Source organism: Elephantulus edwardii, unplaced genomic scaffold (assembly GCF_000299155.1).
Source record: "Elephantulus edwardii isolate Elephantulus edwardi_28Jun2011 unplaced genomic scaffold, EleEdw1.0 scaffold00038, whole genome shotgun sequence".
NCBI lineage: Eukaryota > Metazoa > Chordata > Mammalia > Macroscelidea > Macroscelididae > Elephantulus > Elephantulus edwardii.
Window position 1 is genome coordinate 12,316,702 of NW_006399788.1, and position 17,268 is coordinate 12,333,969.

At 39.5% G+C, this 17,268-nt stretch overlaps 1 protein-coding gene across 3 annotated transcripts in view; it reads right to left on the reverse strand.

Moving 5' to 3' along the window:
• The window catches only part of EBF2 (early B-cell factor 2), a 252,890-nt gene that overhangs the window by 57,548 nt on the left and 178,074 nt on the right, over nt 1-17,268 (reverse strand). For all 3 annotated transcript variants that reach the window (XM_006884848.1, XM_006884850.1, XM_006884849.1), the window contains exon 7: nt 7,941-8,022. In XM_006884848.1, the coding sequence (XP_006884910.1) occupies nt 7,941-8,022 (82 nt within the window). The remainder of the gene's footprint in view (nt 1-7,940; nt 8,023-17,268) is intronic.

Consider the following 17,268-nt stretch of genomic DNA (forward strand, 5'->3'; position numbering starts at 1 on the left):
TCTAACACACCCTTCCCCTCATGTTGTTTATGTTACCTATTCACACCTCTTACCTTTTCCTCACAAAAAACTCAAAAGACATTGTCCACATGAATTGGCCAAAATTTGTTTCACTGTGATTTCATCCCTATTTGAGACAATGGAAATCAGAACTGGAGGCAATGAAAATTAGATTCTACTAGCATAAGAGGAAAAACTTATAATAACACCCAGAAAACCTTCCCCAAGCTTTATGGGACTGTGTGAAAGATTCTAAGTGTATCTGGTGATTTTTATTTTTTTTTCTTCCTGACTCCAAATAGAGAATTATTATTTCCTAACTTGTAATATCTGGTTTGTTTTACCAGCATATAGCGCAGCCTTTAGGGCTCTTGTACATAGGGTAGCTATGAGTTGCAAGCAACTTGACCGCACCTAACAACAACAGTGGATTCGCCTGCTCATCAGAGAGGCTGTAAGTCAAGTGATTCTCATTCTGTGCTTTAAACTGTTGCTCAGGAGCTCAGCACATTCCAAATGGTGGACGAGATCACAAAGCAGCGGGAGTAGCTCTTGAACCAAATGATCTGAACTGAAGGAACCTGCAGGCAGCTGGAGCTGTATTAACTTTTTACCATTTGGAGTTAATTTAAACTCTCGTTTCCCTCTTAAATTGGTGTGAGAGAAACATTCAACTTTTTTTATTATTATTATTTAAGTAAAATAGATGGTCGTGCCATTAAAAAGTTTTATATAAGAACTGGGGTTTAAAAACGGGGCGGGGGGGCGGAGAATCATAAGGAGTTGGATGGATCTTGGCCCTGTTACAACACTTGAGTATCCCTGTCCTTCGCTCTTGAATCATTTAGTCAAACAAACTAATGGCCTTGGCCCAGCTGTGTGAACGAGGTGTCCTTTATCATATACATTCATTTCCCCATCGTTCTGGTGCTGTATCCAGCATGTTGCAATCAGCCACCAGGTACCAGGCCTCTCACATTATCAAATGTCCCTGGTGACGTCAATCCTTACAAAGCACCAATCATCTTTCTCATTGCTTTCAAATCTCCTTCCAGACTATTCTACTGGGCCTACCTGGGCTTAGGTGTAGATACCTATGCTCAAAATGGAATCAACCTCAATTGAGGTTGCTTCAGCTTGGTCCCTGAAATGACTTTTCTTCCACTAGAAATGGACGTGCCCTTCGATACATTCTGACACCTGACACCTCATCTCTTGAATAAAAAAGACAGCAAGGCTTCCAGGTGTAGCTCAGTTTTCTTCATAGTGTAATTATCCAAGTTTTGAGAAAGTTCTACAAACAGCAGAAATAATTTTTAACTTCAAGTTTAAAAGCTAGAGTTCATTACTAGTTATTTGGGGTTGGAGACGTATTGTGTCAACTGTTACCAACCCCAGAATTACCTAATATATATACTCAAACTACCTACATGATAGGAAACAGCCCAACCCTCTATTCTTAAAATTTAATTTCAAAAGGATCGTTTTTAGGTAGGAGGAGTCCTGGTGGTAAAGAGGGTAAGGTATGAGGTTGCTAGACACAGAAGGTCAGCAATTCGAATCTGCGAGCTATTCCTTGGAAGAAAAATGGGCCATCTTCTCCCATACACATTTGTTTACAGCCTTAGAAACCTCATGGAAAGTGGCTGTAAGTCACAACCCTCTCTGTGGCAGTGGGAAAGGGTTTGGAATAGCTTCCACTTTTGTTATTATAAGGATGAGGATTAGTTTGTTCCCAAGGGAGCACCATTGGCCTGGTGGCAAGAAACTGTGCTGCAAACCTGAAGGCACACAGTTCAAATCCACCAGCTGCTCCACAGGAGAAGGATGGGCAATCTCCTCCTATGCCATTTACCACCTCTGAAAACCCAACAGAGAGTCAGCTATGGATCTATTCCAAGTCAACGGCACACAGCAACAAGTTTGTTCCACGTTGTACATACTTATATATCATTCACACTTGACCACACTCCTGAGTTACAGCAGTCATCAACAAGCCAATCTGTATATGCAGAAACTCTCTGCTTCTGAACAAGTTACTTAAGGACGACAGAAGCAGGTCTAGGTTAGAGAAATGACTTCGTTTTGTTATTGTCTGCGCCTCCCCCAAGGTCAAGGACTTATGTCTGTCCTGGTGATGTATCTCCAGCACCTAGCATAACACTTGGGGCATAGAACTTGCTCAATAAATATTAGCCGGGCGAATGCATAAATGAATGATTGTCTCTTGTGTTTTCATTATGAGTTGGAGTGAGCATATCAGTGACCATATATGTGAGTATGACGGGCAACAACAAGTATATATGTGACAGGCAGCAATATGCCCTGACCGTTGGCATCTTCCACTAGAGTTTGAAAATGGGAAATGTCAGTGTGCCTGTCTCTTTTTCCTGGCTTGGTTTTCTTCTGGGCTTTCCAGTTGCCTGCTTTCTACCCACAAAGCAGAGAAATAAAGAATGGGGCTCATTGAGTCTTAACAAGCCTGTCAGCTTAAGCCTGACAAAACATCTTTTCCTTCCCTCTACTGAGCTGTTAATCTGGGTGTTTCTCTTAATTGTTTTTGAGGAGTTAAGACTGCATGGATGGTCCATGGATTTGGGTACCTTTGGGGCTCTAGATACCTTTGTTCTTCCTCCTCCTTTCTTTTTTCTTTATTTCCTTTCCTCTTCTCTCACTTTTTTTCTTGTTTTATAACATTGTAATGACAATTTAATTTGATCATTTATACATATTTCTATAATATTAATTATAATGAAGTAATAAAATTAAATGGTTGCAATGTCCGCTCAGACTCTTGTTCTTGCCTTTCCTTCAACTCCTTCTTCTCTGTTTTCTCCTCTTAAAAATTCAAATAATGGAGATCTACAGAGGCTTTGCCATTGTCCTAGACACTGAGACAGTTAAAAAGTAAACAAATAAACAAAACAAAAAAAAAATCAATCACCTTCAAGCAACTCACAGTCTACTAGAAAGGAGCAATAGTTGCAATTCAATGTGATGAATGTTATAGGAGAGGTTTATGGAGAAGGCCATGCTAGCAAGAGAAGTGAGCCAATAGCCCGACGTGGAAGAGTCAGAAAATGTCTCCCAAAAGTGGGAGCACTCAAGTCTTGAAGCATGTGTAGTAGTCACAAGTTTGCAAGAGGTAAAGGGTTCTCAGGTAGAAGGACAAAGAGTGGAAATGTTCCAAGATATACTAGAAACCATGAGACGAACCTGGTGAGCAGGGAACATGTGTAGATACCAGGTATGGCGGTAGCATTGCCAAGTGTGAAGAAACTGAGTCTTACTAGTAATGTTAGAAGTCTGGGCTTTTTCTTTTGGTTAGTGTGTATTCATGATGTATTAAGGCGAGGAGTCACATTAGATTTGTGTTTCAGGAAAGAATTCTAGTGAATAGCACTGAGGGTAAGTTAAACAAGGACAGGTACAGGTGCACAGGCCCCAAGGCAGGTTTGTTGTTTCATTTGTTTGTTTTAGCAGAGAGATGGTTTTAACAGATACTTAGGAGGAAGAAGTGGGACTTCAACAATCAAAGAAGAAGACTGGTTTTCCAAGAAAGGAATGGATCAGGAAGGATTGAGTTGTGTTTTGAACATGAACTCATTAGTCATCCCTGCACAGAGACCCAGTAGGGAAGGAGAGCTGCATGTCTCTAGTTCCAAAGAGGAATGAAGGCTGAAAGAAGAGACAAGGAGTCATCTGGAAATAGGTGGCACTGGAAGCCTAGAGAGTGGAGGGATTACGAGGAAGGGACAGGTCTCCAGCAGGGTGCCTATTTGGTCTTAGATGAATTCAATTGCTGCTGATCAAGAGGTTTTAATCTTGGATTCATGGATCCCTAAGAGTTATTTCAAGAAGTCTGAAATTTTAAGGTATATGTGATTTAATATAAGTGTATTTATTTCTTTTTAGGGACAAAAACTAGCTTTCACCAAATACTCAAAGAATCTGAGGCAAAGAAGTTAAACTTTTTTTTTGTTTGTTTTGATAAATCTTCAGTGCTAAGGAGTTGCACTGCCAACCCAAGGCGTGAGGTTGAAATCCACTATCTGCTCTGTGGGAGAAAGATGGTTAATTTTCTCCTGTGTGATTTACTGTCTCTGAAAACCCTGTGGAGGGTCAGCTATAGGTTGGTTCTGATGCAACAGTACCTAACAATAACGTTAATAAATGCGATGCGTGAAGTTCAGGTTTAGTTACAATTGTGGGCTCAGGCATACCAGCCATGGTGAGCAGGTACAGAACACACCTTCCCTGCCTTGTGCATGAGGTTGCTGTACGTGGGCTCAACTCAATGGTACCTGACAACAACAGCATGATATTTAGGATTGGAGCAGAATGAAGAGGCTCAGGCTGGAAAATAAATCATTACTTCTGCTTCATTTTTATTAAACTATTTTTAAAAACAATTATAAAAAGAACCCAGGCTCCCATCAGTGTTTGGGGGATAGTGGAAGGAAGAAGAATTAGAGAAAGGAAAGTTTAACTGGCTTTGTCATTTGGATTAGAACATTGTGTATTTCTAGTCTGTTTGGATAAAATCCTCACAAAAGACTGCTTGAGATTTAATTCATATTTGCTCGTATAACAAAAGTGGAGAATCAAAAGAAATGTCTGTACAATTTAAGACAAATGAAAATGTTTTACCTGAAATATTTCAACATCTGAAAGCAACGTGTGTATGGATATTTGGAAAGGTTCTTTATTTAACTCAACTGTCTCCATGTTCTACCTCACCTTGCATGTATAACAAACTGAACTGGGGGGAAGGGTGGAGAGGAAGGGAGGGAAGTATGCATTAATGAGTGAATTGTTTTAATTTAAATGAACTTGGGAGGGTAGAGAGAAAAAATGTGCAACCATGAATGAATGAAAAATCCAACTTTTTTTCTGTAAACTTTCTTTAAAATCACAATTGAAAAAAAAAGCAAACAAAACACAACCTTTATCTGTAACAATCTAAAATCTAATCTAGGAATTCCTAAAAGTTACAATTCTTTCAGATTCTCCCACTTCACCACCATCTATTACTTGGTATTTCTTGTTTTGCTTTCAATTAGATCCAAGTTTCTTACTTGCCCGTTAGAGCACCGTCAAGCCTTTCTCTATATAGTCTTTTCCATCGAAAAGAGCTTTCACTGAAAGTTAAATTCTTATTAGAATCTTAAGTACAATATAAAAAATCACCAATCACTGTGTGCATCAAAAGACAGTATTGTGAAAGCAAAATGACAGTTCAGTATGGGAGAATATGTGAAAAGCATACATTTGATAAAAGTCTTATATCCCAAATATGTAATTTTTGTAACTCAACAATACAAAGACAAAATAACCTAATTAAAAATGGACAAAGAGTCTGAGTAGGAATTTCTTCATGCAACATATAAATAACCAACAAACACATTAAAAAGTGTTCCATTTCTTTACAGAAACGCAAATAAGAATCACACCATCTCATGTTGCACAAGGCACGTGGTTCAGCTCTACCAGTTCAAATCTATCCATGGGAGAAGGACGGGCACACTCTTTGCATGAGACTAACTGCCTCTGACAACCTGCTGGAGAGTCAGCGATGAGTGAGTTCTGACTCGACAGCACACAACAACATATCTGTCAGGATGACTGTTATTTAAAAATTAGAAACTAACAAGTATTATAAGTGAGGACTTTTAGAAACAAAAACTCTCATACATTGCTGGTTGGAATGTAAAATGATACAGCTGCTATGAAAAACAGTTTGGCAGTTTCTCAACTAGTTAAAGATAGAATTACCGTATATACCCAAAAGGATTGAAAACATATGCTCACACAAAAACTTGTATATGAATGTTCATAGAAGCATTATTCATAATAGCCAAGAAATTAAAATAGATTAAATGTCCATCAACAGATGAATGGATAGACAAAACTGGTATATCCATACAGAGGAATATTATGTAGTCACCAAAAGGAATGAAGTACCAATACTTGCTATAGTACGGATAAACCACGAAAATACATTAAGTGAGAGAAGCCACACAAGGCTACATGGATCCATTTATATGAAATTTTCAGAATAGGCTTGATGCAGAGGATTGGCTTAATAGTCCTTTAAATACTCTAACAAACAATTTCCCAGGCGAACCATGATTGTTTGGTAACTATGACATAGCAAAAACATAGCAGGAATGTTTCTCAAAGCCGCTGTCATTGACCTAAGTGTGCAATGCTTGTGTGTTACGCTGCCACATTCCCTCATTAACTCTTTACTGTCTCTGATCCTAAGAACTGTGTGACTATGGTAAAAACCAAAGGTTCTCTGAGTGATGGGATCTGTGGGGACCCAACACAAAAGTAAAATGCTCTCCCTTGTTCAACAATAATAAGCAAAGAATGTCTGTCTAAAGCATTTTGCTCTTTTTAAGAACTACCTACATGGGAATCAAATTGACATGGCCAACTTAGAAGACGACACAGGAACCTTACAGGGCAGTGAATTCATGTCAATGGGGAAGAACCATTCAGAAGGGAAAGAGAGTGGTTGCACAGTTTGAAGAATGTAATCAACATACTTGAGCTGTACGTGTAGAAATTGTTGACTTTGTATATTATCATTTGCCATCTATTTTTTTAATACAAAACCAAAAAATTAAACACACAAAAAACCCAACCCCGATAATAATTAAGAATCCCAAGAAGGTGGTAGCAGAAACCTACTTGACGTACTACACAGGTCACACGCTGATGGGCTGTTGCAAATAATTTTACTAAACAGGTATTCCAGATTCCTGGTTCCATCACCTTCTCTCTGTCATTAGGGCCAACTTCATTTAACTCCCAGAGCTTTCATTTCTCCAGATAAAACATAAGGATCCCAATGTCCTCCTAGAGCTTTCATTTTCTCCAGATAAAACATAAGGATCCCAATGTCCTCCTTTCCCATTGCATAGAAAATATTTTAAAAGAAAGATTGACTATTATTATTGAGCATATTTCTAATTTTCCTATGTTCCTAGGTGATATAAACAGCTAAGTGCCTGGCTGTTTACTGAAAGGTTAGTGTCCATCCACCTAGAGGCCTCTCAGAAGAAAGGCCTGGCAATCTATGTCAGGAAACTTATTCATTAGAAATCCCACCGAAGTATGGTTCTGCTCAGCACACATGGTCTACACAATGAGTCAGAGTCAACTTTGGCACTTGCTCATTTTTCTACAGAGAAGGTGGTGCTTCCGTGCTTTTAGATCGGTTCCGAGCAGCGGCAAAGCCATTTGGTGAATTAAATAAGGGTCTTTCAAACATGAAGGAAGGAGACCGAGAGGGGCTGTACTTCCTCTCATCTCCAGCCTCATCACTTTGCCTCGCCCTGTGTTTTTATTAGCTCGTATTCTCAGTACATCAGTGGCAAGGGTGATGAAACCAGTGGCAGATTTTACTGCCAGGCAGCTGGGTCACCGTCCCAGGGGTCTTGTTGCCATGCTGCGATCTTAAAGTGACCACGGCTGTTTGGGCTGCCGGTTTCCAGAAGACTCCAAGAGGCACCACTGAATCGGAGGCAAAGGAAAGGCAGAAGAGGGTGTTGCTTGCAGACAGCACAGAGAAGCCGCTTTGAAAAATCCCAAGGAGGCTGAATATCAAGAACACTGTTCCTGCTGTGGGCAGCTGTGTGTGCACAGGGCAGCCTGAGGGCTTAAAATCAAATCTCCAGCCTGGGCTGGTGCCTCTCCCGGTGGGGATTTGACAGTGGAGGCAGAAGGCCTAACCACTACAAAACGAAGCAAGCCTCAATGCCATCAATGCCATCGCATACGGGTTATCATTCACAGTTCTTTTTCATTGTTAGCAGTATCAGTAAATAATATCCTTTTTTTTTTTTTTTCCCCTCAGAAAGAAAAAGAGTGAGAAGGAGAAAGAAAACAAGATGACTTTCTTAACAGGAAAGAACTTGCAGGCCCCTTACCTGAAACCGTCTCATGTCCCTCGGGTTTCCCGCTGTTTTCAAACAATTCTGATTGCACTTGAGAAAAAATTTTAAAAAGAATCTGTGAAGAGAAAGCAATGTGTTACATTTTTAAGTAAACATTGTTTAAGGGAGAATATATCTGCATTATATTAGATTTGATTTGAAAGTGATTGTATTTCAGGTCTGGGGAATTTCAACCAGCCTCGCCTGTGAAAGAACATTGCTGACCCTTTGCAATTCGCAAATTTGGATGTTTTCAATCGTGAGTCATACTCCCCCTTCTCCTTCACTGTTAAGTGCTTCACAAGCTGGGCTCCTGGTTTGCACCCTGGCCCCTCATTTCCAGGGCATTCTCTTTCCAAAGAGGGCTTCAGGAGCAGCAGTGACCCCTGCCGTGCAAAAATGTCTTGCTCTGGGTTAAAAAAATGGCATGACAGCCCAGCAGCCCAGGGCTTATCATGCGTGTGGCTTTCTGTCTGCCACACACACATTCAAGTTCAAATGCCGCCCCCCACCTAAAAGTCCCCTGATATTTATAACGAATGTATACAAAACCAAAAAATTATAAGTTACCATCCAAATACAGACTGCATCTTTACAGTTAGATATTGGAGATTTATGACAAATAACATGTTCTTATCTCCTTTCAAGCTTTCTACAGATTGTTCCTCATCCCACCCACAAAACAATATGAAGGCCGAGAATAACAATCTGAGGTTATTCGTCAGACATTCTTCAAGCCAAGGTTCTCCTAAAAAATGCTGCCATCTTTAAATAAAAAGTGGACGATGTCTTTCATCAGACGACACCATTTCAGAAAAATGGCAGAAAGGGTCTTTCAGCAATTTACATATTTACTGTTGGAAATTTTGTTTCAAAATACAATAAGCTTTTCATTTATTTCACTCGCAGAGTCCTTTTCCTTAAAAAAGAAAGAAAGAAAGAAAGAAAGAAAGAAAGAAAGAAAGAAATCCAGCTTTTGCAGTGTTAAAGTCCCAGGTGAGCTAGGCCTATTTCCCTTTCTGTTACTATGACAACGAAATTTTACCGCAGTCCCAAAGTCCCTTCAGAACTCTCACATCCATGCCTTGAATTAGAACTTTAAAGGAAAAGATATACATTTTTTCCAAGGATTTACCAACAAGAATAAGTAGAAATCAACAATGCTTCCAAAAAATTCTATTTTAAAGCAACTGTTGGTGGAAGATTCTCATCACGACCTGTTTACTTTCATTTTCTCCCCACCCCTCCCACAGAAACACAAAAGAATTAGATAGTGAAACAATTAATTGTGGTGATCTCTGAAAAAACTGCTGGAAAGCTAAATAGTGAGTGATGGGGGGGAGGGGATTGCATTCTTCCAAATGTTTTCTGTATTTCATCAGTTCTTTTACTCTGGTTTACCAAACATGTTTAGCAAAGTATCACTGAACCGATCTGTGAATATGGTTGCATGTGAGCTTAGAAATAACAGCTAAGTATTTGTTTTTATCAATTTATGCATCTACCAATCTCTCACTTCTTGCTTTCATCTTTCTGGGAGGAGGAGGCTGGTTGGCACCCTCTCTGACCTGGTGTGACCATAGTGCTCACTGGAGGTCAGAGAAGCAACTCATCTTGGCTTCATGTTATGTCCATGCTCACAATCTGTTTCGGGTTTCTAAAGGGCAAGGAGCTTCTCTCCCCAAATCATCAGAGTGCCTTGGAGAGGAAGCTGGTTATTTAAGAGAAGACTGGTTGGAACGCAAACTTTGTTATTGTTTTAAGAGAAATCATACACGGTGCACTCGTTTGCAGTGTTCAAGTCTGCAGGACGACAGCAACTCATGATGCACACAGAAGCCCAGAGAGACTTAAACATTTTTTCCTTGTTGGAATTTCTTTCCAAACAATAGCCTCCACTGTCATACTACACTTGCCTTCCAACACCCATCATCAATTTACACCTTTATTTTTGTATTCTAAAACCAAAGACAATGCTTTTACTTGTTTACATTTTGATTTTGAGTAAGTTCTGTCACAACTCAACCCGATATGGTTAGTCTCCTTTTTCACTCCCACCGCTTCTCCAGAATGTTTCTGGAGAAAGTGTTAATGTTTATGAAGGCATTATTAGATGACTGGTGTTGGAGGTGGAAAAGTTTAGAGGAGATAAGTGTTTACATTAAAAAAAATGATTTGGGGGGACAAGGGGCCTGCAGAAAAGCTATCTTCATTCTAAATTAGAACCTTTAACAGGTTCTTTTTATTTCAGATGAGAATCACCTGGGTCTGACTCTCTAGTTTGCATGAGGGTTGAGTTGGTAATCCTCAACTCCTCCGGCAAATGAAAGGATTCACCATTCTGTTCACAAGTTAGGAGGCTGGTGGAAGGGAGAAAAGGCAGGGGACAGTTATCCTAAAAGAAGGCACAGCTATTTCTCAATGGTTAGTCCTAGGAATTATCACCGGAGTATTTTACATGCAGACCTAAAAAATCATTAAAAGACCTTGTGGAGTTTATTAATATCTCCTTTTTTTGGTCTTCTGTTTATCACTACCTTCCCCCTCTCCTCCCCTCTCACCAAGCCTCACAGAGAGTTGATACAGAACTCTTTACTAACTACACCATCCATTAACCACACAGTAACTCGCAGGGAACAAATTCTCTCAGGATCCCTTGGGTCCAAATCCCTCCGAAGCCAGGGCAACCTGGAAAATGTCAGCTCTCTCCACTCAGAAACGGGAAAGCAAAAAGGAAGAACAAGATTCAGACCAAATGTGCAGATTCCCATCAGCATGGAAGTTGTTATTTCCACTTTCTCCAAGTAATGTTGACTACATAAATATTAGAACCACTTATTTTGGAACTCTTTGCCAGACTTCTGATCTCATTCCTTAAGAGGGAATCCTAACAATTATGGTCTTAGCCTTGTTTTAGAGATTTAAGAGGAATAGAGAGGTGCGGTCAAAAGGTGAACTCAGCCCTCAGATTACGGAGGTCCTAAGGTTACTAAAGCAGCATGATATATCAAAAGGAAATAAGCCATTCCACAGCTATTTAATACTGCCTGCATAATGCAATCCTTGGCCAAGCCACCAACTAATTTTATGACCAAGTTTGCTCACTTCTTTGGGTCTCAGTTTCCTCAGCTGTTAAATTGGTTAAGTTGTTGTGTGCTACTGAGTTGGAGCTGACTCAACTAACTGACCCTCTAGCAGCTTTTCAGAGGCTGTAAATCCCATGAGGAGATTGCCCAACTTTCACCATCAGAGTAGCTGGTAGACTCGAACTGAGTGCCTTTGGGTTAGCAGTGCAACTGCTCACTAATCTACCAGAGCTGCCTTCAATGAATGTTAAAAGAAGGTTATATGTTGGATTGTCTCTACCACTAATATTTGATTGCAAGAAAATGGCAGAGTTGAGAAACATCCAGAAAAGATAATGGTAGAAGATAAAATCACTAAAGTCCAAAGATTAAGTGTCTGTGGGTTGACTAAAAGATTGAAAGGAAAGTAAGCAGGAATAGCTAATTAGTGTAAAATGGGGCACGAAAGGTGATGCCCATAGTTGATGGGCAGGTTGTTGGGCAAGATGTCATGATGGACCATTTCATCTCTAACTTGACGTAGAAGAAGGTGCCTCAAGAATATGACACATCGGAGCCTCCACTAGCCCTGTTCACCATCCAGTAAGGCCGGGGTGGGTGGGCGGGGGGACCAAACAACTCTTTAAGATTGTATATTTGCCTGATTGCATACTTCTTTCCACTTCCCCCATTGTGCTTCTGTATATAAGCTGTGAGTGCTTTCAATAAAATCAAGACTTGCTTGGAATCTAAAAAAAAAATGTATATTTGACACCATACACCAAGCTAAGTGCTGGATATTAAAAATGCCTCATTTCATTCTCACAACACTAAGAGCCACAAATTATCTGGCCACAAGGAAGAACTAAGACTCTAGGATTTGAAACATTTGTTCATAATTACAAGCTTGTACATAGCAAAGCCATGGAGTTGAGCATGGATCTTTCTAGTAGTAAAGCAATCTAGTATGTAGTATGCCGATCACCAATGAGGTGGGGCAATAGCTACAAATCTCTGTATAAAGCCGCTCAACTGTATATACTTTAAGTGAGAGAGCTTTGTGCATGCAAGTTATATGTACCTCAAGACTATTTTTCAAAACTTCAGAAAACATCGTCTCTAGATACACCACACACACACACACACACACACACACACACACACAAATGGTGGGATGGAGTGGGAGAAGGATGATCAAATCAGGACAAAAAAGAAAACAGATTGGTACCTTAAAGAATGAGAGAACTGTTAGAGCCCGGAAGAAAACATTAAGCCAAGATAGCTCTTAGGAAAGCAAATGCTCAATAATGCAAACTCCTGCTAGATTCATCTATTTGCTTATTTGATAAATACCTATAAAGTATACACTTTGTGTCAGGAAGGGTTTGTTCAGCCACAGTAGCAAACAAGACATACCAAGTTTTTGCCCTCATGGAATACATTGTCAAGCTACTCAACATATGCTTCTCAGATTCTGAAATGATTCTGGAATCCTCTGAATATGGGTCTGAGTAATATCCCAGGGGGATGACCTAATACCCAAGAAATCCCTGATCCTCATCTCTGGAATGGAGGAAGGATTCTGTGCCCTGGTCAAGCCTCCGCACAGTTCTAGACTTGTGTCCTGAGACCACCCTAAATAAAAACCGAGTTTTAAACCAGATGAACAAAAAAGATACAGAGGTCCAGCATATGGACCTTACTGTGATGTGATCCCCTAAACCACAGAAGAGCCAACACGTAATATTCATGCCAGCTCTGGGATTATGGCCAATAATCTGACTACTGTAAAACCCTGTATTATATTTCTCCAGATTTATGGAAGATACATTTCAGTTTGTCTCCAATTGAAGGCCCAAGATCTTGTCTTTTATTTTAAAAGTTAGTATTTAAGATGCTTACCAAAAAATATTTGGGAAAGCACTGTGAAAAGTAATAAATGTCCTTTCAGGAAGAAGATTAAATGGGGATATATATCAAAGAAATGAGAAGTTGGCACCTATAACAACTGCCAATCTACAGAGCCTAAGACGGTGCAACAGTCTTCCCCTAAAAAACTAAAACAAAACAAAAACACAACACTTAAAATGCTTTTCACTTTGAATCCTACTTTCTGTCTTTCTTTAAATAATAAGAATCTAATTTTGCCTACTTTGAAATCAACCACTGCTATGAAATCTCCACATCCTCAAACACTACTTTTTTGCTAATATCTTTAATTTTTTTATTTTAATTGAGATTTTAACAAAAGTTTATAGAGAACTTGAATTTCCATCCATACATTATTGTACATTTTCCCTCCTACCTCCCCCAGTTTGCTTTTCTCTTTGAAAAAAAGAATTCTTTCATTGTTTCACAATTCCTCCCCCCCACACACCCACATCCACCTTGCTATGCACCTCTTACGCTTGACTGTTGTCATGCAAACAATACCTAATCATATACTCCTTTTAAACAATTCTTTCCCTCGTCTGTTTAAATGCAGTGTGCATTATTTATCCCCTCTTTTCTTCACACTACATGTTCCAAGGGCTGGGAGGAGGGCTGTTGTTTCAATTCTCCCTCTCTTTGATAGTGATCCATAATAAGCAAGCTTGGTCACTAAAGTATGAGTCAAATACTCAGTTAAGAAATCCTCACAAGTTTTTGTGGTTGTTAGATGTCATCAAGTCATTGAGTATGGCCCTGCCAACAACTGATCTGAACCCTGTCCTATCCTCATCATCTCTGGCATATTTCAGCCCACTGCTGCCATTACTCTGTCAATCCATCTCGTTGAGGGTCTTCCTCTCTTTTGCTGACCCTCCACCTTTCCAAGCATGATGTCCCTTTCAAAAGAAGAGCCTCTTCTAGCAACATGGCCAAAGTATATGAGATGAAGTTTTGTCATCTTTGCCTCCAAGGAACACTCTGGCTGCACTTTTCTCATACATATCTATTTGTTCTTTTTGCAGTCCATGGGCTATTCAGTAATATTCTATAACATCACAGCTCAAAAGACATCAGTTCTTCTTCTGTCATCTTTATTTATTGTCTAGCTCTCATATGGATAGCAAGTGATGGAAAAGACCACACACCTTAGTCTTCAAACTGATATCATTGCTCCTCAATAATTTGGAGAGGTCCCTGATTGCAGACTTTCTCAGTACAATGTGTTTCCTGATCTGACTGCTGGCAGCAAGGGTGTTGATTGTGGATCCAAGTCATATGAAGTCATTGACAGTTTCAATCTTTTTCCCCCATCTATCATGATGTTGCCAGTGGTGGAGAATTCTTGTTTTCTTGATGTTGAGATGCAATCCATATTGAAGGCTGATCTGCAGCAAACACTTCAAGTCCTTCTCTTAGCAAGCAAGGTGTGTCACCTGCATAATATACATTATTGACGAGTTTTTCTCTACTTTTGATGCTACATTCTTCTTCTTTATAAAGTCCAGCTTTTTAAATTATTTGCTCAGTAATACAGGTCAAATAGGTATGGGAGAGGATACAACCCTGACACACACCATTCTTGATTTTAAGCCATGTAATGTTTCTCTGCTCTGTTCACCCAATAGCCTCCTGGTTTAGGTATAAGTTTTGCATGAACACAATTAAGTGTTCTGGGATCCCAAGTCTTCTCAATATTAGCCAGCATTTGTTATGATCCATACAGTCAAATATCTTTTCATAGTCAATAAAACATAAATAGACATTTTTATGGTATTTTCTGTTTTCAACCAGGATACATCTTATGTCAGCAATGATATCGTGGGTGCCACAACCTCTTCTAAACCCAGCTTGAATTTCTGGTAGTTCTCTGTCTTATTTTAGCAGTTTTTTAATGATTTTCAGCAGCATTTTCCTTGCATACAATACTACTGTTTGATACTACTTTCTTGGCTATGGGAAAAAAATATGGATCTCTTCCAGTTAGTGAGCCATAAAGCTGTCTTCCAAATTTCCTTGCATAGAGTGGTGAACATGGGCTGTATCTGTTAGCTGAAACATGTCAGTTAGTATCCCATCATTCCTGGGGTCTTATTTTTGCCAGTGCCATCAGTGAAGCTGGAACTTCTGCCTTCATTTCTACTGACTCTTGATCGTAGGGATACTTCTCCAAATACCTCAGTGTTGGTCAGTTCTTCTGCTTACAGAGATTCTATGTATTCCCTCTATCTTCTTTTGATGCTTTTTTTTTTTAATCATTCAAGATCTTGGCCATAGCATCTTTCAGTATTGCAGCTTGAAACTTGAGTTTGTTTTTCAGTTCTTTCAGCCTGAGAAATGCCAAGAGAGTTCTTCCCTTTTCATTCTCCAATTCCAGCTCTCTGCGTATTTTATGTTACTCCTTTTCTTTGGCATCTCAAGCTGCCTTTGAAATCAGTTCAGCTCCTTTACTTCAATACCTCTTTCTTTGTTTTGGCTTCTTGAACCAGTTTGGTCTTTTCTTCTTCTTCTTTCTAATGACCTTTTGTTGTCTTCATGGATGATACCACCCTGATATCATCCCCCAGCTCACCTAGTCTTTCATCAGTGGTGTTTAATGTTTCAAAAGGATTTTTAAACTCAGGTGGGATAGACTCAAGATAATATTTTGTTTCTCTTTAACTTATTTTCTTTTTATTCAGCCTCAACTTGAATTTGCACATGAGTAATCGATGTTCTGTTACATAGTCAGCACCTGGCCTGGTTGTGACTGCTAATATTGAGATTCTCCAACTCCTTCCACAGATGTAATCAATCTGATTCCTGAGCATTCCATCAGGTGATGTCCGTAAAGTCACTGTGTTTTCTATAAAAGATATTTGTGATAAATATATCATGGATTCTTCAGAATTTGATCTATTTCCAACATTATTTCTGTCACCAAGTCCGTACTTTCCAACTACCATTTCTTCTTCACTGTTTTCAACTTTTGCATCCCAATCACCAATTATCATGAATGCCTATTGATTGCATGCTGCGTCAATTTCAGACTGCAAAATTTTGTGAACTTCTTCAACTTCCTCCTCTTGGGCTTTAGCATATATTTCAATAATGATCCTGTTAACAGGTCCTCCATGTATGCATATGGATAATATCCTCTCGTTCACAACACTTCAGGATAGAACCTGAAATAGTCTCACAAACGAATATGTCTGTAAAGGTTACGCCCACAATTTTTAAAGAATTTTTCCCCCCCTGACCTGGTATGTTTGGGTTTGTTTTTTTTTTCTTGTTGTATACCATCGAGTTGGATCCAGCTGGCATGGGAGGAGACTGCCTCTCCTCCAGCAAAGCATCTGGTGGATTCAAACCTCTCACCTTCGTGATTGCAGCACAGTTTCTTGTCACTAGGCCATCAGAGCTCCCTAAAGGTCCAATCTTTTCATTTCTTTGTTTTCTTTTTCTTGTTGTATACTGTCTAATTGGATCTTACTGGCAGAGGAGGAGATTGCCCCTCCTTCTCCAGCGGAGCATCTGGTGGATGGTCTGTTTTTTAAGTTCAATAAATTAAAAGACAATTGGCTTTCACTGTTTGTGTTTCTGAAAAAGAGGATCTACCCTTTCCTTTAAAATGTCTACACACTGATATTGAGAACAACTCAGTATACAGAGTGATAAAGTCCTACAGGAAAATAATAGGCAGTTATCTTTCTTTTGCTGGGTCCTGTGAAGTTTACATCCTTTTGGGGGACTAGGAAAACCAAGATCCATACCTCCATGAGGTTGTGCGGGGAAGGATACACCAGTGATGTCAAGTGCTCACTTTAAGGACAGCCTTTTGGAAGTGCGATGCTGTTTATGGTAAAAACAGAAAAAACCTCTCAAATTAATGGAAACCAATGGAAGACACAATAATGACATTGATTTTAATAGGTCTTACAAGAATAGAGAAACTCCAACTTAGAAAGCCAAAGAAAGGCAGAAGTTAGCAATGGACTCTAGACTTGGACTAACGGTAAAGTACCCTTGAATCTGGAGAATGCTGGAAGGTCTGTAAGTTTGGTTTGGTTTGTTGTTTTTTTTTAAATTAATTTTAATGAACATTTACAGAGATTTTGGATTTCCATTCATTCACTATTGCACTTTTCTCCCTGCCCACTGCCCCCCACCCCCAGTCCGCCCTTCTCTTTGAAAAGTAAAATAAAAATTCCTTCATTGGTATGCAATCCCCTTGCACCCCCCCTCCCTCACCACCCCGTACACTCCACAATGCAACCTTAACTGTGGACTCTTGTGAGAACCATAATACCCTATCATATATCGCTTTTAAATTGTTCTCTCCCTCATTC